Raw genomic sequence first — 23,330 nt, 5'->3', positions numbered from 1 at the left:
TATTGTTCCTTGCCTGGCTTCTTCAATTGCCTCTTAAAAATGTAGTTAATTTGATGCAGTGCTTTGAAATGCAAAAGAAAATTATGTATCATATACTGTTTGTTAAAAGCATCTGAAGACTTAGGGTATGAATGCAGCGCCAGACCTGTTAATAGCTTTTTTTTAGGTAACCAAAGTGTGACTTAGCTTGACTGCTGCTTCTCTGCCAGTACTATGGTCTGCATCAAGTCAGTTTTGCAGTTCAGTGGCACACATGTTGCTCCAAAATTGCTTAGAGAAAGACTGAAAACATCTTCATAAAGAGTCACAGGGGTCAAGAGTGGAAAAGTGTATCTCTGGGCTCATGAGATCAGCGGAGGTAGATGAACCTTTCTGTCCTTCAGCGTCCTTTCCAGCACTGCGATGCGCAGGGGTAGCTGTAGCAGGGGGAACCTCCTCCTTAACCAGAAATTACTTTTTCTGAACTCTATGTAACAAATTGACAACCTCTGTGCAAATTCCCCTCCCCATCCTACTTCACCTGCTACATTGAGCTCCCCTCCCCAAAAAAGAAACTTGCTCTTACCTATCCCTCAGGATCTGAAGTGGAACAGATGCAGTGACTTGTAGGAGTCTCTTCAGTTAGCATAAAGTGTGACAGGAGGTTTGTCTACTGCAAATAGGCGCCTCTGCCTCCTTCCCCTCAAGAAGCAGGCACCCAGCGCAACTCCAGCCGCAGAACAAACCATCAGTGAAGCAGCTGCGAGGTGGCTGCCTCTGGCTCTGGGGGTGCCACGTGCAGCAGTCTGGCCCTGCCCCCAGGGCAGTCCCTTTGCAGGACAGAGCCGCAGGTCTTTTAGGTGACATGTACAGCTGGCTTTGCCTGTGCCAAGATCCATAATGCTAGGTGAGGAAGGGAGGCGCTGCTAGCTTCAGTTGTGCCTGTGTTAGCCAAAACCTCCCTCCAGCTCAACGCACAGTAGTGGGGCTTGTTTCTAGTTGCTTCAGCTGGCTTTTCTAGGGAAGAGCAACACAGCCTTCATTTGGCGTTTTGTGCCTGAAGTAGTGAAGGGTCCCTGAAGGCAGAGCGTTAGCTGGATGTCACCTCTGAAGGAAAGGAGTCACACCCATCTTGGATGTGCACACATGTGTATGACAAGACCTGTTGTTGAAGTTGGATTTTTGGCCTTTCTCACCCATGTGCTACAGTTCAGCCTGGGTTTCTTGCACTGTTTTCTACCCAATCTTACTGACTCTTAACTGCTTTTAATTTTTTTCTGATCTGTCCTCCCTGGATTTTTAAGACCACAAGAAACAAACTGTCCCATTTGCCTGTTGCGTTTCGGGTGAGGATGGAAGGGCTCTCCCAGTGAGTGCCCAGCCCTGCAGCACCAGGGTTCCTGTGCCGGAGTTGGGGGTGGTGTGTGCCTTGCCTGTTCCTCTGCCCTTGCTGAGGGAATACAATTAGGTACAGGCTTCATTTTCTTTTGGTAAATCTTCCTTAAAATTATAAACTCTTTCATTTTGCCGATGAGGTTCTTGTGGCATTGACACAGCAGATACTTGCTTTGCAAACTGCCTTTTGTGACTCACAACACAAAATAATTATCATTTCACATTAAGTTTTTTCCTTGAGAAGAGACACCCCTCTCCTTTGACCCTAAAAAGGTGCCATTTAGGCAGCAGATGGCTTTTCACCAGTTGCGGCTGGGCAACAGTGGGGTGATAGTACCCAGAATGATTAAGGAAAGGCGGGGATAGCTGCAGCGACCTCCCCTGGGGCCCGTGCTCCAGTGACTGACAAAATACCGGCTGGAAACCTCCCCGTAGCAACTGTCTGTAAAACCACTGAACTCCGTTAACTGGGCTCGCAGAGGAGCAAAGTGGGTAACAAATGCTGCTCTGCTGCAGCTGCTCTCAGAAGGCCGGGGGGAACCTCGCTTAATTTTTACAAATCTTGAAAGACTGAAGGAGGTTATTACACAGGATCAGTCTTAGGGCCTGTTCTGATCCAGGGCAGGGGAAGCCGGCCGCTGCCTCCAGGGCTGGCAAAACTGCTCACCACCCCCCGCCTCCACCTGCTGAGCAGCCACCACTTTCACATCTCTCCCTGGAACACACCATACCTGGACAGAGCAGCTATTTAACAGCTGCTCTGACTGAGAGCTTTTCTTTAACTATGTGCTAAAGGAGGGGGGCGGGGAAAAAGTGGTGTTAGAAAACCAGAGGTGGATATTGTTTGTGAAAAGAGCTTAAAGTGATGCAGATTAAACCGATGCACAGGAGTGAATGTTAAGAGCAGCTTTAATAAAATTCGTAGTGATTTCAAAAAACAAAGATACTACACCACTGGAGGTTTTGGGGAGCAGATTAAGCCGAAGTGCCTTTTAGGGAAAGATGCTACTTGGAGCTAAGAATGTATTTCAGAACTTCATATCTTAAAATACATAACGTTACACCACTATTATCGTTTCACCGCAGCCTCTCACAGGGGAGACAGCCTGAACAGAAAGCAGTAAGATAATCTCTATAGACTGCACTCCCCGAGAATTATATTACAGCAGTTTCTTAGGGAATAACAATCCCCAGGAAGAAAAAAAAAAATAATATATATACATATTACATAAAGTATTCTCACATATTAAGTTTTGCATTTTGAAGGTAGGACAGAATATCCCATTGCGAAAAGGCAAACTATACACATTCGTTTCGTCCTTAGCTACGGAGGGTAGCTAACCGTGACTGCATCGCTTCGATGTCTTCCTCCTCGTCAACAGCAGCAGCCGCTCCCATGGGTTCGGGCTCTGGAAGAGCATCTGTGACTTTACTGGGTGCTTTACCCAAGGCCCCTGCAAACAACAAACAGGCTCATTAGTGCGCATCAGGTCTTCATTTAATAATTAGCAGCTTTCAGGCACATCAGAAATAATTCAGTCACTTTTGATAGAGATCACACACAAAAAATGTTTGACTCAATCAGCTGCTGGCTGATGCGGTGACAGACACTTGTCCACCCCTCCCCAAGCCTCTGTGCTGCCGGGGAGCTGGGGTGGAGGCTACTGCTCACCTGGGGGCTCCCACCGCCCGCCCAGCCAGGAAACAGGAAGGAAAACAGGACATGAGAAACCAGAGGGCAACAAGCCAGCGGCTGGGCATGAGGTACCAGCAGGGCAGGAGCCGGGGAGCTGCGCTTCCAGCCTGTTACAGCTCAGCACAGCTTTGGTACTCACATTCGTCACGCCGTGTCACAAGAACAAGCATTACTAAGTCAAACAGCTCAACCAGCAGATCATTACTTCATGAGCTGTAAGGCAGAAGCTGGGGGTTTGGGTGGGGTTTTGGTTTAGGGTTTGTTTGCTTGATGTTGTTTTCCCCCCAACAAGACACTAACAGCATTTTGCAGCCAGGAATCACAACACAGCCCAACACCCAAGGCAATGCAGCCAAGTTGAGCTCCTGGCTTCATGAATAACAGTATATCTAGTCAATCATATGAATTTCACCTTGTTAAGAGGATTCACTGTGCAGACAAACACTGCTCTGTTAAAGCCTCAATTACAGAACTGCACAGGCATCAGCTGACACGCATTACTCATACTGTATTGACCCGCGCTGGCCTCCTCCGCCAGTATGCCCTGAGAAACCAGTTTGTCAGAGCCCTCTGCCTATTAGCGAAGGCAAAGACACCACTGGGAGCACGCGGCTAAGGCAGAATAGATGAAGATTTAGATTGCCGCCTCTTACTGAATAGAGTGGGCAAGGCTTCGCTCTCCGCACAAACAAACTCACCAGCTGTAATTTCAAAAAGGATTTTGTCAATTTCCATCTCTGCTTCCTCTTCCATTTCCTCCTGATCCTCCAGGCTTTCAAAGGTGTCCTCCAGCATCTCCTCTATAATACCAGCCTGGCAGAAAACAAAAAGGCAGCAGCAGGGTAAGAGGATGCACCCCTTACCTTCGAGATCAAGCTATGCCTAGTGAGGCATTTAAAAACTGCTTGCTGGCTACTTGGGCTTTCCAGTTTGGGGCTGCCCTGTCACATAAGGGTGGCCAACACAGCCACCCACAATTTAAGCAGGCATCTGTACAACTGGTGCACAGGAAAAGCAGTAAGAAAACTGAGGATTAAATACAGGTGTTCTCGCTTTGAAACCCTCAAGCTAATATTCATTGCTGCTGCGTGTCCAAACACTGACAAGCCAGCCTGCTCCAAGCACATGAAATGCAACTGTGAACTTCAGTCATGAGGTACCAATCGTGTCACATGCTGTAAGCTGAGTGTTTGGCATGGCTTTCCTTTTTTCTACCTGCATTTGAAAACAGTTCTTTTTGCAGGGCCTGCAACCTAGATCTGGCCAAATTGTTCTGGTGCACAACTGTAAAATTATTAAGATATAAACTGATTTGAACTAAACAGTCTAAAGTGGTAAGGGAAAAAGCAAAGCAATTTTGGTAGTTGGAAAGATAATGACCATGACAGAGAATTTTTAATACTTTAAATACTTTAAAATCACTTTCATCACATGAAGACGCGAAGCTAGGTGTTTTAAACCCAGTATCGGGCTGGCCATCTCACCTAAGACAGGACTTCCAGATTGACACTCCACAACAGGCTGTGGTAGGTCTTCATGAATGTTTTCATCCCTGAAAGCAGGGAACTCAATCTCCCTCAGGACACCAACGGTCCCTGGGCACAGGCGTGAATCCTGCTGTGAGCCTTGGTCTCCCCCAGCCCCTGGACTAGGATGACCAAGCTGCCACTGCTCTACCTGGGGACTGATCTTCCTCCTTCCATCATCAACGTGAGCAGCTTTTTTCGGCTTCAAGCCTTACACCGAACATGTTGTAAGCATCACTGAGTCAAGAGTTTTCCCCCCACATACAATAACTTCCTAGAAAGTCCCCAGTTATTAATATGCTGCTATAATTTGTTGGTTAGAGCTTACACAAGCTCTCCGACAAAGGGGCCACCTAAGCGATTGCACAGCACACTAATGACCACCTCTTGTTCACCCAAGTCTTATTTACGTTATAGATCTTACCTTCATCATCTCTTTGGACAACTCCCTCATCGTTGCTTGGATTTCAGGGATTTTTACTAGATTTTGCATAGCTTTCATGACTTCTGTGCTCTTCTGCAATGAACCCGCTACTCTTAGGACAGCTGTGAAGGAGAGGTATAGAAAACCTTGAACAATCCCTGCACCACCATAAGTGGAGAAATTACATGCTCCCTACATGGACAAAAACTTGTGTATGTTTAGGCAATTTAAAAAGGAAATGGGTATCCCGCTCCTTCACCCTTGTGTACCTTCCTGGAAAAGCTCAGCTTCCACCCACGTTGAAATAACTATGTTTACAGCAAAGGTAAGAGTCCTGTATGATTAGTTGGAGCAATCCAGCTGGCCTGCAGAGAGATTTCATCCCCCTTGCACCCAGTTCATAAAAAAGATCTCTGAGGAGCTGCTGCCTCTGCCCCTCAGCAGCCAGAGGTCTGGCTGAGGGTTTCACCGGCAGAGCTACAGTCCAGCTCCACGCCTGCCTGCTGCCCAAACTAGGGACCTTCTGCCCAACACTGGGTAGTGGAAACTAACTCTGGCAGAAACTCTAATCCAATAGCTCTATAGCAAAAAGTAAGCTAGAAAATTAATACTGAAGCAAATAACCTGGAAATAAGTGTAGTTTAAATGGAATTTAACAATACTCTTTCCAGAGGCTATTCTCATAACATAGCTTATAAACTCTCCTCATACATGTTGTTACATCAATACCAAAACGCAGTAATTAAGGGTACTCTGAGGTTCTTAAATTCTGCCATCTAACTTTGCAGCTTCCTAATCACGGAGAACTTACCTGTTTGTGTATAAAATGGTCACTCCTTAATGAAGCAAAATGAAGGCACAGCATATATTATTTTTCATTTCAATAATTTAAGAGCCTTACACTTGCAATGTTAATAAATGGAAATCTTGCCTCTAGCGGTCATTTCCCCCTGATGAAGCAAGTTAATACAAACCCCAGACTGAATTCTAGATCCCTTCCTGTTGCTTGGGTAAGCGTAAGGGAACATTCTCAGTAAGATGAAGACTCTGGTAGCAGTAATAAGGTGAAGGCTGCTCTGAGTGTTCATTTTAAGGGACATCTCAAGCTGCAAGGATGGCCCTTCCTGAATGAGGCATGTGGGGAGATATACTGGACGCATACTGGACCTGTCATAACTTTGGGCTTAAGGTTCACATCACGACTCCAGGCTCATCACTCATCTAGTGTTAAAATCTACTAGCACCTGGCTTGGATACTAGCCTGGGGGGGAAGTACTTTGACATTTCAGTACCGTGTTAACCTCCACCAAGTCTTTCCCTCCTGTCTTTAATGCTTTCTGCTCTGCTCTTGTTATGCTGGAACACTCTAAGGTATGGAAAATACTGCAGGAAATCTATGACAACAGATTGCTGACGTGGATAAGGAATAAGGCAAATACCCTGGGTACTGGAGGAGCCCGAAGGACAAAGCAGGGTTTACAGAGAGCTAGGTATCAAGCCACAGGGCAAATAGATTCAAACCCACCACAGAAAAATGCAGTTCCCTCACTTCCATTTAGGACTTAAAAGTGTCCTAAGACACTTGCTAGATGAACAACAGTTTACAAGATGAAGGGAATTCTACTGAAGGAAACAAACTTCGCTATTACAGATTTTGAGAGGATCTGTAACAACAGGCTCCACAAGGACACAGGGACATTAGGCATTCATCCAAACTGTTTAGGAACACACACTGAAAGCGTGCCCCAAATCACCGTTTCAGAGCATGTGATTCTCATGTCACTGCAACCTTCAGGTGCTGAGAAGAGGTGTCAGATTATCTGCTGAGCAGCTAATCAGACAAAACACAGAGAGCCAGCGAGGCTGCAGGGAACAATGAGGGTGGGAACGCCAGGAAGCTAACTGGGAGTGCCCCAACTACTTCACAGCTCAGGGTGGGAAACCCACCCAGACAGGGCAGCAGGGAAATGGCCTCCGGATTGAAAGGGGTTCTTGCCTACAGGGACACAGGACTCATCATGGGATGCGAGCAATATAATTAAGATAACAGAAATCACTAACAGAGGCTGAAACTAAAGCAATGATTAACTCTACCTATTGAAAAAGCTCACTAGGACGTAACAAGCTTTCCGAGACAGCTGGGATATAACAATAGAGAAGTGGGGTAATGGAACATTGCAGTCAAAACCATACAGCACAGAGAACAAACCAAGTCATAAAAGAACAGGCAGTGTGCATGTTCCCCAAGGAAGTTTAGCTGAAGTTCACCAACTTGTTGACCACCAGGGGTCTCAAAATATGCTAAGACAGACCCCCAGGAGCAAAATGTGCATACGCAAGTGCCTTATGCATATATATATATATCATTTTGGGGAAGTAGCTGTAATATGTATTAGATTGCAGGGAAATAGGATGAATACATATGTTTTGTTGCAATAAATTCAGGAATGCTGGTCAGATAGGCGCACATGATCTGAAATGCTGATCTCCATGTGCCCAGCGCTGCAACAAAGAATGCCTGCCTTCTAAACTTACAAAGTGAAGTCTAGACGGTTTTCTTTTTGTTGTTTTTTTTCGGTATGACAAGGGAAAAGAGCATGTTTGGACTCACAAAAAAATTATTACGTCTCTTTTAAGGGAATTGCAGCAACATGACCGAACATGAGAAACTTAATTATGGGATGTTTAGGAGAACAGCCAAAGGTAGAAAATGGGAGGGATTGAAGTGGACCATGGAACACACAAACCTCAGAGGCCTACTGCAGCTCAGGCAGAGGCGGAGATCTGTGGCCAGTTGCTGGATAGCCAAGCATCCGAGAGCAGCGCCTGGAACAACCCATATATTGTGTGCATGTATACACATGCGTTCTACTAGTGGACCTTAGTCCTGATCAGCTGAAGAGGAAGACCAGGACTGAGCTGTCAGTGCTGTTCATCTTTGTGTGAAAGCCGTGCGTTTACACAGGTGCTGGTAAAGGCACTGCTGTGAGCATGTGTGGGTGTATGTGCCTGCTGGGAATAGGTGCTCAGCCTAGCTGGATGTAGGGGCATGGAACTGCAGCAGCCTCACACCTCTGGGCCAGCTACAGGAGGAATTTCCCCGGGTCCTGAAGCTCACTGGAACGCGCTGCCTTTCACAAGAGTCAGATTGCTTCCAAATTCAAGCTCTGCCTGCATTTGACCTTGACTCTGAAAATGGAAACCCAGACCTCACTTCTAATGCTAGAGGAGTCATCGTACTTGGGCTCAGAAGTTGTTCTTACCAAGCTGGTTCTTCATCCCCATGAGAACAGAGTTCATGTGAGCTTTGGATGCATAGAGTTTGCTTACGGCCTTTCGAGAGCGGATCAGCTCCTTCGCCAAGATCACACACACGTCTTTCTGACCCTTTTTGGCAGCATCCTTTATTGACCGCTTCACCTTCTCCTCTTCTCTCTGGATATCTGGGGCACAGGAAAACACAACAAACAGTGACAAGCTGCTCAGAATTTGGAAGATAAACCAGTCATTTGTTGGGGTGTATTTTCAACACAAAGAATTGTTTCTGCTTGATTTCAGATTCCCTCTGTTACTCAAAGGCCTTGTTCTAGGCTGATTTACATGTTAGCTGATTAATGCAAATAAATATGAATAGGAAAATTCTCATTACTGAACATCCAGCTCTAATTTCCTTTGCAGTTAAGAGTACTGTAAAGGTCTGTCCAGGAATATTTCTACATGAAGGTGAGCTGACTAAGATGAATTCTTAAGAAGTAAAAAAGGTCCAGTAAGAACAAAGTACTCTGAGATCACTACTTGACTTACAGCTTCAGAGTAACTTCCCAACTATTAAACCAGCCTGACATAAATATATATATATATATAAATACATACACACACAGTTTAAGACTACTGACTTTCTGCTTACAAGATTACCTCATTCGTGTTCATCACCAGGTAACCCCACCTCACCAGGAGGGAACAAAGTTGTCACAAGGAGTTAAAAACTAGTAGTCTCAGAAGACAGACAAGCATTTTACCAGTAAAACATTTACCTGTCAGACTACATTCAAAGCTTAACCCGTATGTGGTTAAACTTAACCCACCCAAAGCTTAACCCACCTTCAGGTGAATTTGAGGGCTACTGTATGCAAAATTGTCACTGTTTCTAAATCTCTGAATTGTGTTTTTCTGAAAAAAATAAATTCAGAAAGATTGCAGAAGGCTGCTCTCACAGAGACTAGAAAGTTTTAGATATACATTGTCTTTAAAAAAAAAGCATAACCACTTATATAGTGAATTTTTAAGGGCACATCCACGACTTTAAGAGTTACTTAGAACCACACATTTGTTAAATTACTGCCAAAAAAGGCCTTCATCCTTGCAGACAGACTTATTTCCTCCATCAGGCACAACTCATTGAGCCTCAACTGGATATCCAACCAAATCTATACTTGTACTTCAGGAGTTAAGATCCTGAGTTCCTACTGCTCATACTTCAAACACACATGCACTGGGTGTTCATTTAAACAGCACATTCACATTACAAGTTGGCTGGCTGGCACCAAAGCTATGGATTAATTTATCAGGAAAACCTAGTATGCTGGTAAATCATTAGATGTAACTTAAAACAGCCTGTTCAAACTCTCCTGGCACCCAGCTTCGTTCAACAGCTTTTTATATGTGCATACTGGAGCAGGAATACTGAACTGAGACTATACTCAATCAGCACCAAATAGCTGGATCTGAAACATTGTACTCCAAATGGGAGTTCTTAAATAACACAGGTTTCTCTAGCAAATCTGATGTGACTGTTCATATGTCTGCCTTGTCAGATGATGCTGGCTGTACAGCAGAAGCCAGGTACCTCAAAAAGCTCACAGAGTAAGAAATGCAGGAACAAGTGATGACATTCGTAATTCATACGATTTTAGGCAGTCCTGCAAGGAGCAGGGAGTTGGACTCAATGATCCTTATAGGTCCCTTCCAACTTGAGATATTCTATGATTCCATTATCAACCTCCTCCCTCTTCCATACTCAGCAATAAATTAGCCATTGATGAAATGTGGGCCTAAGAATCCACAAAAAATTATCCTAAAGTAAATAGAGAATTCATGTAGTAATGGTTAGGCTCACCTTCCTGGAAAGGGCTGAAGGAAATAACCACAAGAACAATTATTTCTAGCAAAGGCTTTATTCAAATTTGGTTTTGTTCGAATCTTCTTGATTTATACCAGACACGTAGGCAAGAATCAGTGCCCTTTTATAAAAACAAAGGCATCAATGCACACTTTTTGGCACAGGCTGACTTGGAGACTTTGACACAGCTTCTCATGTGGGAGTTAATGAGCCCTGTACTCAAGATGAGTCATTCTCTCAATATCATTCAATGGCATTTTTATCCTAAAGTACTGGCAGAAATATGTAGGCTCATAATCAGAAAAACACACTCCTTGCTGCTTTCCCACTATCATCTGCAGAAATGTCACAAGCTCAAAGACATTTCTATGTCAGGCACAGGAGTGAGCTGAGCCCCAGCACATCAGAACAGGTAAGAAACAGCTGAAGTAGTACAGCAGAAAATAGAAAGCGCCAGGAGTACTCCAGCAGGACTCAGGAACTACAACATCCACTTTGTCAAGCTAAAAACAACCACAAGTATTGTGTTACTACATCCAAACTAGCGTAGGGTGGCCCCATACTCAAGTGAATGCTTTCACAGATGAAGTGCTGAATATGAGATTAGTGGCATAACTATGCAAGAGCAGCCAACTCCGTCTCTGAAGGTCAATGCCAGCTATATGCTCTCATGAGCCAAAGTCACTACACCAATCCCTCTGCAGCATTACCATGCACAACAGAGGCACAAACCAGTCCTGCGAAGCACCTGCGAATGTAACTTGTGAACTCAGTAAAGCACAAAGTCACTGTATAACTCCAACTACATTAACTTGAAAATTTCATTTCTGAAGTCACAAGGATACCTTTCATTTCTTCAAATCTTCCAAGCCCTCAAAAGCAACCTACACCAAACAGAAACCACTACAGCAGCAAGAGTCCAACGACAGATGGTTTGAAACAGCATGTTGCTATATCAGTAACTGCGCTGACTGGACGAGCCAAGTGTTTGTGTGATCCAAGCCCACTCAGTTCATCCCAGGTGGATCCGAGCATTGCCGTATCAAAACAAATCTACCACAGCCTCCCCCAGGGAAACTAAGACAGGTCTCAGCTCAGCATCCTTACTCAAAGATTGCAGCAATTTCCTGTGTAATTCTCAACTGAAATAATAAACCACGGCAGAATCCAACTACAGGGGGTGATTTTTGAGAAAAACCTTAGTGGCACATGGCTATCATCTTTCAGCAGCAGCCTGCCAGCCCGGTAAGCGTCCAGCACAACCACATACTTCCACAGCTGACACTTGGCAAGATGTGAAATCTTAGCACAATATGGGCATTACAAAGATACCCTGTACTTTATTTTAACAGGAATTGTCAGAATAGCAGATGGCTGGTGGTTAGTCTAAGCTCGCACAAGCTGAACTGTATCTTTGAATGTAACACTCTGAAATACATATACAGACATGTTTAGAGCTGTTATAATAATTAGATTTACATCCACATCAAAATATTAGACTACCACAGAACCCAAAGTCTATATAGGCCATTAGAAGTATTAGGGCACAAATAAAGTTGAAAGAAAACCAAACTTTCAAGAAACCATTGACAGCAAACACATGGGTAGTTTCCTCCCATGGAGATGTGACCTCTAAAACAAGCTTTGCTAACAAGACCAGCCATGTTTCAGTTGCCCTGTGCCTGATACAGCCACAGAAAGTGCCTTGGAGAATGCAAAGCAATTCATCAAATCATCAAAAAAACAAAAACGAGCATCACTGTACATCAGTTTTCCTGGAAGGGGCATAAACCCTGTTCCTCATTTTACAGATGAAGACAAAGACAGACTTTGTACTGCACAAACATCTCTCTCCAACGAACTCATATTCTCCCACTCACTGATTTGTACATCAACCCTGCCAGTTTACTCCAGAAGTTGTTAAGGATGGACAGGGGAAGGGAGAACGTATACCTTGAGGAATCACTCAAAATACGCATGTGCCTAAAAAGCAGACGCTGGCACAAAATATCCTTTACCAGCACATCCAATGGACCAATCCTGCAGGCAGGGCAGAAGATGAAAAAGGGAAAATAAAAGTCTAGCCCCAAACCTACTTTTGATTCTGGGAAGAGCATAAGAGAGAACAAAATCTGAACTAGCAGCAGTATAATAGTAAGCAACTACTCTGCTTTTCAAGACATCTTCAGAAGTGTGATGTTTGTAATTTAATAGCAAAACACCCACTGAGAAAAGTGTTTTGGTCCCCCCCTCCTTCTGTTTGTAATTTCCCTAAGCTGACAGCAAGCTACTTTTGTTTAGCATGTGCGCTTCACGCCAGTGCATACCCACAGAACTTTCTACATGTGAAATTTCATACCACACCAGTACTATTCATTAAATCAATATGGGTGAAATTCTGGAGAATAAGTCTAATTAATCTTATCAAAGGGGATTTAAGAGCATTGTCCTACTGGAAGCATACAATATCCAGATTCTTTAGAAAATTTTATTTGGAGAACTTCACAGTGACATCATTTTGTAACACTGACTGACTCTGGCCCCAGGATCACATTCATCTTCCTTTATTCCAGATGTGATAAGAGTATCCCAGGTTATTAGATTTCACAGCCTCCCCCAATTAAAGCAAAAAAACCCTTGAAGGCAGACAGGGAAAGGAAAAACGAAAAATGAAATGTAAGTACAAACCTCTGATCTGTCTATCAATCACTCTCATTTCTTTTCTTATCTTCAAGGACCATTCATTGACCTTAAAAAGAGAAAGTGAGAGTTACTTGAAATTCCAATTTTAAAACTACGCTTTTATACTTTCATGTAACTTAAACATTCCATATCAAAAGAAGCACTTCAAAATGCACAAGATTTAAGTTATGAGTGACATTTAAATGTTTCATTATTCTAATAATAATAACAGAAACATTGCAGAGATACAACCAATTATTGCACTCCTCAACATTAAAACAAGGAGTTAAAGAGGCACTCACTGCCTGGCTAACTTCCCATATCACATCGACATCACTGTGCAGAGGGGACTTGCCACAGGGGATTTCAGCATAAGATAAGAACTTTGGGACAGGACAACAGCACCAAAAGTGCTACTACCCGTTTCAGTTGGAAGGTACCCCAAGCCAACCTCCTACTCAAAGCAGGACCAAGTTCAGGTTGTTCAAGGGCCTCATCCATTGAGTTTTAATACTGTCCAAGGGCAGAGACTTTACAGCCACTCCAGACATCTGTTCCAGCATGCAATCACTCCTGTGGTGAAGACCCTTCCTCATGTTCAATTCAAAATTCTCCTCTGGCCACCTGTGGCTGTAGCCCTTTCTTGTCACTGGGCACACCTGAAAAGCAACAGGCTCTGTCTTCACTACAGCCCCATTAGAGGCAGTGAAAGGCTTTAGGCCCTTGCCCCTTCTTCTCCAGGCTAAAATGAGCCCAGTTCCCTCAGCCTCTCCTCCTGTGTCATGGGCTCCACTCCACCACTTTGCTGAGCCCTCTGCCACACTCTCCCCAGTTTGTTGATATCCCCCTTGAACTGGGTGCTCAAACCAGGACACTGTTTTGCAGATATGGCCTCATTAATGCCAAAAGTAGCAGAGTTAATTGAACAACCACTTGCCTTAATGCGATTATTACAGCTTGTTAACACAGCCCAGCTTGCCCTCATCACTGCACACATGCACTGCTAACTCACATTTATTATCCATGGGAAGTCCAGGTCCTTTCCCACAGAGCTGCTGCCCAGCCAGCCCCAGGCTGCACACCCCTACGTGCAGGGATGGTTGCCTCACATGCACAACCTTGTGTTGCTCAATATCATGAGGTTCCTGCTGGCCCATTCCCCCTGCTTGCTCAGTGTCCCTCTACACAGCAGCTCTGCCCTCCAGCTTCCCTTACCCCACCTTTGGCAGGGTTCAAACACTGCCACCCCCTCTACAGCCCCCCTGCTGGGACTTGCCAAGATCTCTGTTCCAGCACTCCTGGCTCCTCTAGCACAGGGCGCTGAAGGATGTGGGGAGCACCACTTGCCCCACCCATCCTTCTGGGGAAAGCAGAGACATCAGACAGACTCCAGTTGACAGACATTCAACCAAGAACTGGAAGCATTTCTGGCAACTTGAGAAGCAGAAAGGGGCTGCAGAACACAAGAATCAGAAGATAATACAGAGTGAAAGCTCTGATGCTACTGTTATTATTAGCAGCACAGATTTGCACAGTACCTAAACAAACCCTATAAGCATTAAGATGAGTTATGGTTCATGGATCCACCTGCACACCGTACATGCCAGTGCACAGGCCATTCAAGAAGTTGTTGGCTGCATGAATAGTTTCATATGAAAATCACCCTGATTTTTATGTGATTTTTTAATTCAAATAAAACGCTCCATCTACCTGAATATGTTTTATAACAGAGCTGTAAAAAGAGCGCTCTTCAGTGCACGAGTTCAGCAGAGCAAGACCATCTTAGACTTTTAATGGTCTCAAAAGCAATGCTCTCAGTCACAGTGAACAAGACCATGTTTTGACTACCGGCATCAACTGCCACCCAGGATGCCCAAGCACAAAATGTGCTGCACAAAACCCCAAGCCTGAGAGCTCTGCAAAGCTCTATGCATACATATTATGGGTGTCCAGAAGTTTTGAAGGGGTTTCAGAAAGCTCCTGCACCTTTAGGTGAAACCTGTTTTATTACAGGAGGAAAAACCCCCAAATTGAAACAACTCTTATAGGACGGACTGAAGTCTCCCCTCTTACTCTTCACAAAAGAGCAGAATACGTTCTGCAGACTGCTTCCTCACCCCAATAAGAAGCTAAGAAGGTCCCTCATTCGAGTATGCCTATGCTAGAGGGAGAAAAGTGAGGGGAAGAGACCAAGGTAAAACATGATTTAACTCTGGCTGGCTCACTGTCATGTCTCAAACCTAACACCTTCCAGAGATCTGCTCTACAACTTGCATTCTAAAACCAACCAACACATACTAAGCCTTCATGTACAAGCACAGTCAGCAATTGTCAAATGAACTACAGATGCTGTCTCTGTGATGCACAACAGCACAAAGACACCATTAAACCACAACTAGCTGTATGTTGCCATCAATCCCTGCTAATTCTGACAGCAGAAAACTCTTTGGTAGCTCATCCCTCGAACTGCACAGGAATAAGCTGCTTCACACAACTGTCCTCATAAAGGCAGAGCTGCGTGCCTCTGCACTCCCTGGTCTACCCAACGCTCATCACCTGTTTTGTGTATAAAAGGAGGAGGGAATTCTGCTGACTCTCATCTAGAGTGCAGCACGCTTCCAGTTACATGAGACACAGCAACCTACTGAGCAGTAAAGAAGCTGTATTGCCAATCTCACCCAGGACACCAGGGACAGGGCTATGAACCACAGAGGTAGCAATGCCGGGAATAGGAGTACTTTGTCCGACTAAGCAAAGCTAATTACTCAAAGCACAACTCCATGCTGACAAAGCTACTCTGCTCCCACTTCTGACATAAACAAAAACATCCTTCTCACAGCACTGCATCACACCGGAAAGTCAGCCAGCAAAACACCAAGCTGAAATAAACCTTGGACCACGCTGGAGGAAAATTCGCTTTTTAAGCTGAACATGGCATTAAAATGTATAGTAGATTTCCAGCTTTAGATAGGCTGAAATGTATCAGCAGCTCCTCACAAGGACTGAAGATGTTTGCCCTGTATCATTCCTAAACAAATTCTCTCCCATCAACAGTAAGTATACAAATGAACCCAGGGCGAACCACTGCCACCACAAAAATCTCAACCTCCTCCCATCACCAGCCACCTCCTGTGGTGCTCAGATTGCTTTCCCTAGCCCTACTCAGGGGCAGGATCTTGTCTACAGCTGCTGGCAGACATGAGGTAAGTGGTGCTGTTTCCCCATCATCTAGTAAGCAGAAGTAACTTCTTTCTAAAACTGCAGTTAGATACAGGAGAAAAGAAATTTCTCACTGTTACTGGTTTCTCAATATCACCGTTGCAGCGTTTGAAGTCATCACGCCAGCCTGCAACCCAAAAGCATGCTCATGACAGCAAGACACCCACGTCACTTCTCCCTATGGGTCAGACAAGCCTGTTTTCTAGTGCCTTTGTAGGCTTTTCTGAAAACAGCTCCAAGACAACCCACAGCCACGCTGTGTTACTGGAAAACATGACAAGTCTGTCAGTTACAGAAGGTGCAAGAGTGGCCATCAGATATGAAATAACAAGAAGTTATGAGTGCAGTATAACCACATCATGTGGGTTAACAGTTGCCTGATGCTTTATCCCACCATTGAGAGCAGCAGTCTCCAAATCTCAGTTCTTTCTGCATTATCTTCCAACACCACTGATGATGGAGGAAGCTATAACCAACCTGCATGGTGCCCCGACACAAGTAGAGAAGGAAGGGAAAGTACGCTATCAAAGGTACATTCCTTATCTAACGCTGACCAACAGGTGATGACTATAACCTGCTCCCCTGGGACTTGGTTGCTATAAAGCAGCAGGGAATATCTGTGACATTGCAGCTCTTCTAAGCCTTCAACTTTGGAGGTACTAAAAAACGCAACAGGGAGAAAGATTACAGACAACAACGTATTTGATGCTTCCCCTCACCAAACAGCAGGTTTCTGTATTAACACAGTAGTAGTGATGTACAAAAGACAACAGTGAAAACGTCAGTATCTTGAATATTGCATTTTACTGTGACATTAGAAAACTGTGGGTAGAAGCAAGGCTTACACAGTTTGTCTGTGGACTCAAAAATAAAGCAACCCCGGGTTCCAATACTTCAGCAACTCATGTTTTTAAGCCTGACTTTGCAACAGGAGCTAGAAGTCCCTAACGACGCTGGAGACCTACAGGTTAGGGAAGGCGGCTAACACCCAGCTAAAAATCCAGAGGCTGCTGGCTCAGCCACCCCACCCCGCGGCGCCCAGAGCGCAGCCGGCGCAGCCCTCACGGCCCTGCACACCCCGCGGCGCGGGAGCGTGCCGCCGGCACTCCAGGGCGGGAAGAAGCCGCTGCGTTTCGGCAGTGAGGGGGCGCGGTGCCGCGGCCCGTTCGCGGATGGAGCACCGGGGCTCCTCAGCCGCCGCCGCGGCCCAGCCCCGCGGGACGCGGCTCACCGGGGCACCCCGCCGCCCCGCATCCTCCGGCCGCGGGGCTGCGGCCGCCCCGCCCCGCCTCAGCCCGAGGGCGCCAGGCGAGGCCTCCGGTGCCGCCACACCTCGCTCGGGCCGCGGCCGGCCTCTCCGCCGCTCCCGCCCGGCGCCTGGCAACGCCGCATCGCTAGGCCGCGGCCCCCGAGCCGCGACCCCCCGCCGCCTCGGGCGGAGCCGCCGCCAGCGCCTCACCAGCTCCTTGGGCGGCTTCTCGGGGGTCTTCCCGAAGAGGCCCATGGCGGCCGCCGCCTCGCGCCGCCCGGCCCTTCCGGGTTCCCGTCCCCGCCCGCCGTCAGGGGCTGGGCACCCGCACTGCGCACGCGCGCGGCTCCTCTCGCCGCCGCTGCCCGTGCGCGCCGGGCGGGGAGGGGTGGGTGGAGCCCGAGCAGCCCCGCCCCTCGCCGGCTCCCAGCGCTCGTCGGGCGGGGGCGCAGCTGGGCGTCACACGGCCCCGCCCGCGGCCCCTCAGCGCGGCCGGCGGGGACCGGCCCCGGGGGGCCGCACGGTCCTGGGCCCCGGGGCCCGTAGAGCCCGGGCACCCCCTCCGGCGGCAGGCCGGTGGCACTGCATAGCGGACCGGCAGGGGTTTGTGCTGGGCCGTTGCAGTTACCAGAGCAGACGCCAGGGCGGGGTATGCCCCACCCGCCCGGGGCCGGTCACACAGGTTGCGGGAAGGCGCTGTGAGAGCGTTTGTAAAACCTGCTCGTGCGAGGGGACGCTCAGACGACACCTCCTGCCTCCCCCTCGCAGCCGAGGAGGACCCGCGGGAGAGCCAGGCCGCTAGCACCGGAGGTGGTGCCTGCTTCCCTGCAGCTGCCAGGCCTGCCTCGGAGGGGCCCTGCCGCAGGGCCGGGCTCACCTCCAACCCGCCGCCACTTTCGCCCGCAAACGGCGAGTCTCCTGGCCATCACCTCCACCCGCCGCCGCACGGCAGGTCACCTGGCCAAAACAATGGGACAGCTTGGAGCTACCCCGCTGGGTGCTGCGGGGTAAGCTCCAGCAAGTCACACCATCTCCTTATGCCCGCTGCACAAGTGGAGACACAGAGGGCCAGAAATAATCACCCATGCACAGGAGTGCACAAGCTTAGGAAGAAAGAGGGGGCATTAGATTAATCTAACTCTTAATACCATACAATTATACTTACACTCATCATCCAGTTCCCAGAGGAAGACATTTTAAATTACAGGTACAAAAACGTATAGTTCATCTTTTGTCTTCTCTCCTACCAAAAAACCAATGCAGAACAAAGACAGGTCTAAATACGCTTTGGAAAGGAGAGCTCTTTTTTCTGACTGGGTACCAGCGGTGTAACAAAACAGTTACTGCTGAAATTAAGACTGGCAAAGACTTTCAGAAATGATCTAAACCTGCCCTCTCTAAATAGCACAAAACACTGATTGCCCTCATTAAACCTACTGAAATAAGTAATCTCACATCAATCGTTTGACATTTTCTCTTGACAGCTGGTCTCCAGCATTCAGGCACAAGATGCCAGAGAATAGCACTACTTCCAAGAACATTTAGCATCTCAGTTAACTCAAGACACTTTACAAGTACTAGCACAACCCAGCCCAGCAAGGCAAAACAAGCAAGCAACGAAACTGCTGACCTTGTTACAGGCGCAGTCTTTGCTCTGTTCTCCGGATTTTAAACTGTCAACGCATTGAGTAAGGGCTTTCTGAGATTCTGCACTACACAGAAAACAAACCTACTTGGATGCTTCTGCTGCTACTGACATGAGCATTTAATGAAATAAATATATCCAACTGCTTTTTTTTCAGTTTCTTTCCTGCTGGGACTACCGATACACTACACCAGCTGCTGTAGATTTTGAAACAGATGCATCACCAGGAACCAGATCACAACAATTCATATAACCCAGGCTAAGGGACACAAGGGGACCGAACCTTCAGTCACAGCCATCTACTGATCATAATTATCTGCCTATATGGATGTGCCCTCTGTGGCTCTCCTGCTAATTAAACAGCAGTTTGTGTCATTCATCAAAAGAATTGGACTAGTAGTAGAGCAACTGAGGTCATTAAAACAAGTCTTCAGCTGAAACTGATGTGCATAATGGTTTGCAAATAAGGCTGAACCTGTGCACAGAAGTGGAGCTGCTTAGGCTTTGTACTTGGAGGTCAGCTGTCAGCAGCAGAGCTTCGCTCCAGAAGCACATGGTGCCCCGAGGACACAGCATTGCTTGAACTTACTGCTCACTGGCAAAATGCCGAGGTACCAGCAAAAGGCAACAGCGGACTGTGATACAGCAGCTGGCTTGTGCACTTCAGCGTATCAACTACAGCCTTATTTATATCCACAGAAGTTCACTGCCACTTCCCCTTTTGGGATGGTGAGGCATCAGTGCAGTGCAGGTTTCAAGACAGGCCTGAAACAACGTGGATTTCAACCCCAGCTACTCATGATAAGCACATAGGCTAAGCATCACACTGCCACACAAACTGGAAGCAGAAGTGATCTTTGCCCTCATTATGCCTCTCCGCTGCTCTGCTGTGGCTGTAATGACAGATAAAGGGCATGTACTGGCAGGCATCAACTGGAATAACAATTACTTTCTGGACCACAAGAGAGCTGGTGATACTGTGCCCCTTATACCTGCCTGCTTCAGTACTGCAATAGGAAAAAGGAAACAAGAGAGGGAAAAAATACAATTAAAAACAGCTCTTCCAATAATTACAAGAATATCCACTTGGGAGGACAGATGGTGCCTGGAGGCATGAAACATTTCTTAAGTCTTCCTAGATGTCTGCAGATGAGGGTGCTGGAGAGACAGCTGGTAAAAGAAAGTCTGTCTGATACAGCAGTTTGTAATCAACTGGAAAAACACCGCTCAAGCAGAGAAGCACCTCACAATGCAGAGGACTTAATGAAGGAAGTCGTTCCCAGTGAACCACCACCACCTTCTGCTTGGCCAGTAGCTAACACTGGAGCAATGCTGCATCACTAGGAGATGATTTATTAGTCACAAAAGTTGTGTTATATTTTTATTGTCTTCACAGATAAATCAGGCCAGCAAGACATCTGTAACCATACACACAAAATATTTATCAAAACAATTAACATTACAAATCTCCTTTTAAAATAATTTATTTCACTGAATTATTTTTAAATGGTACTGTCTTACAACATACATTATTCAACAAAGATGTGCTGAACAGACTCTAAAATAAGAAACACTTAAATTAAGCAATTGTCTCCAATTAGAATTTCAATTTCACCCACATCCTTACTTGTAAATGTTTGCTGGAATACACTTCTGTTGCAGGCTTGATTTTTGTGCTTACAAAAACAGCATCAAGTTTCCAGATGTTGAGAAGAAAAAGTTATTGTACTTATGATAAGTATGCATTCAGTTCAACATACAAGGCAACCAAATGATTCTGTTAACGTTAGCATCATGTATATTTTAGTTCACTGCACTAACATTTAAACTAAAACTTCAAACCACATAAACGTTTAAGTGACTAACATTTAAAAGGCAAGCAGTAATATCCTGAAAGCTTACAAAGGACATCAGCACACAGCTAAGATGGGGAGTCATTCGACAAAGGCTGCGGATGTGTGTATGGCTGCTTTTTTTTGTATGAAGCCCACCTGCAGACGGGGCAGCAGTGTCGCCCACCAGCCAGCCACATCACGATGCAATTCTGGTGGAACACGTGGCCGCATGGCAAGCCCATCAGCAGACAACTGTTTGTAAAATTTTCTAGACACACAACACATTCTGTACAGTGCAACATGTCGGAGGGCCAGGCTGACCAGTCCGGCTCCATGTCACCTGCGGTGCTGTATGAGCCGTAAGACCTCACTCTCCGTTCATAGGGCTCATGATGACAATACTTATTGGCACACAAACAGGTCTCAACACTGCACCGAGGCTCTCTTTCACTGCGCCTATGAAATGTGTTTAGCTCATCGTCCTCCGAGACTTCTTTTTCACTACTGAAGACCTCTTTGTTTTCACTGTCAGAGTCACTTTCACCGTCTTGAAAGGTTTCCAATATTTCCTCATCAGAATGATCACCAAGGCATTTAAACCTCCACATTGGTAAGTTTTTTATATAGTCAGTTGGTATCAGAGGATGAAGCCAGAGATCCGGGAAAGCCAACCGCTCCAGGAACAGATCCGGGTCTTCATCCCAATCCGAGTCAAAAGGAAAGTGTTGAAAAGAAGCAATAGGGTGAAACAAGTAGCTGGTGTACCAGTCCCACAGGCTTGACAGCCACTCCAGATTATTAGCATTTACTTCATCGGTGTTGTTATTGCGTCTTCTTTTCTTCTCAAAGTAATCAATTAGTAAACCATGACCAAGGTATGTGCTGAGGAAGAGGGCTGGATGTGAAGAGTAGAACATCCAATCAGCTCTTACCCAAGAAGCCAACGCAGTTGTGTTAGAGTACCTGAAGAGTTTTAAACTGTACTCATAAAAGCTGTCTAAGTATGGTAGTTGCAAAAAACCTAACACAGGGAGCCAGGAAATAATTAATAATGAATTATACGTCCCTAAAGTGCTTATAAGAACCACAAAACGCTTTATAGTAGCACCTTGTGTAATAAACAGGTCCATCCAAGCCATCAGGTTAACCAAAACTAAGCTTAAGACAAATAAATCATTCACTTCTGGTTGTAATGAGCGCAAAAAAGAATCCATGGCACGTAGTGAAATAAATTCACCAGTGTTATTTCCATACCTGTAAATTCCCTCAGGAGTCCTAAGTATGTACGATGGTGTCTTGTAGATACCAATTTCTGCCATGTAACTTTTATTGTCCCAGTTTTCAACGTTCACAAAAATAAACTCTACTCTTCCAGTAAATTTTACACTTAGTGCAGAGAAGAACGCCGGAGGCTGGTCAAGGTTGGCAAACAGGTATATTTTCACACGGTACTGGTCACTTTTGTTCCATTCTTCTTTTAAATGTTCAGAGTTGTAGATGGTTTTGATCCGAGAAGCAGCATGGGCTGTGATCCATTTGAAAATATGCTCCACTTCGATTTTGTGCCCGCTGTATTCCTTAAGCATTACTTTTCCCTTGGAGGTACTGGTTTGTGGAACCGACATAATGAGGGTGGACTTCAGCCAACCCCTCCTCCTGCAGTATCTACAAAGAAAATGGCAGGTTAGATGACAAGTTTCGTAACCCTGGTGCTGCAGCCCTTGAATTTCTGTTACGAGCCCAAAAATGAGACATGCTGAGCACCTGGGAACATTTATATATAGTAGTAGGAAATACAGGCAGCCAATAGTCTCTGGCAAAGTGTATTTATTCTTACAATACATCTGTAATCTATCTTACAGAAATCTTGTAGAGAGATATGTATTCATAAAACAGGAAGAGGAATAGCATTAATTTTCATAGGTCATTATAGTAAACAAGGCTGTATATTCATGCTTTGTAACTGGATTTTAAAAATACACAAGCTGACTCTTCATTATAAAGCTTTAGTATTAGAAGCTATTTTTTCTTGGCCTTCCAGCTAAGATGATAACCACTACAGCGTAACTCAATGTCCCACACAGTTCCTGAGCCTGCAGGTAACCTTCCCAGTGCTTCCTTCCATCCTAGTTTTGCCAAGAAGCAGTGGGGTGAAGTTAACAAGACACTGGCCTGTTCACAGTTGCTTTAACAAAGCTGACAAGCATCCACCTCCTGCTGGGGCCATTTAGGAAGGATGCAGACAGGCTAAGAGGTCTGGTGAGAGAGGTCATCACAGACCAGTGGAGGAGGAAGCAGACACGCTGCTGGATGATTTTGCGCCAAAAGCATACCCCCGCTGTCTGGCAGGCAGGGAGCGGAGAGGGGATGAACTCCAAATCCATACCTAAAAGAGGCTCTTCAAGGCTAAAGACCCCAGTAACTATGAGAAGAGTCTGATGACTCAGAAGATCCATTATCTCATGCATCTCTCTCCTACCAGCATTGTTATGCCACCCAATTTAGCTAGTCCTCCTTTCAGGAAGCCTCTGGCAGGTTTCAACAATCGAAGCATTACATAG

At 45.9% G+C, this 23,330-nt stretch overlaps 1 protein-coding gene across 3 annotated transcripts in view; it reads right to left on the bottom strand.

The window, feature by feature from the left end:
• Positions 1–2,265: 2,265 nt before the first annotated feature.
• LOC101922635 (charged multivesicular body protein 3) overlaps positions 2,266–23,330 on the bottom strand; it is a 35,156-nt gene continuing 14,091 nt past the window's right edge. Inside the window, exons 1-6 of one of the 3 annotated variants that reach the window (XM_055797179.1) lie at positions 17,500–17,629; positions 12,828–12,888; positions 8,284–8,463; positions 5,021–5,142; positions 3,769–3,883; positions 2,266–2,828 (exon numbers count right to left, since the gene is read on the bottom strand). In XM_055797179.1, the coding sequence (XP_055653154.1) occupies positions 2,695–2,828; positions 3,769–3,883; positions 5,021–5,142; positions 8,284–8,463; positions 12,828–12,888; positions 17,500–17,544 (657 nt within the window). In that variant the 5' untranslated portion in view covers positions 17,545–17,629 and the 3' untranslated portion in view covers positions 2,266–2,694. Of the gene's footprint in view, positions 2,829–3,768; positions 3,884–5,020; positions 5,143–8,283; positions 8,464–12,827; positions 12,889–17,499; positions 17,630–20,302; positions 22,435–23,330 lie in introns of those variants that run through there. The other 2 variants (XM_013302184.3, XM_005229848.4) reach the window with 2 other exon arrangements.

This window comes from Falco peregrinus, chromosome 2 (assembly GCF_023634155.1).
Source record: "Falco peregrinus isolate bFalPer1 chromosome 2, bFalPer1.pri, whole genome shotgun sequence".
NCBI classification, from domain to species: Eukaryota; Metazoa; Chordata; class Aves; order Falconiformes; family Falconidae; genus Falco; species Falco peregrinus.
This window is presented reverse-complemented; position numbering and strand designations above follow the sequence as displayed.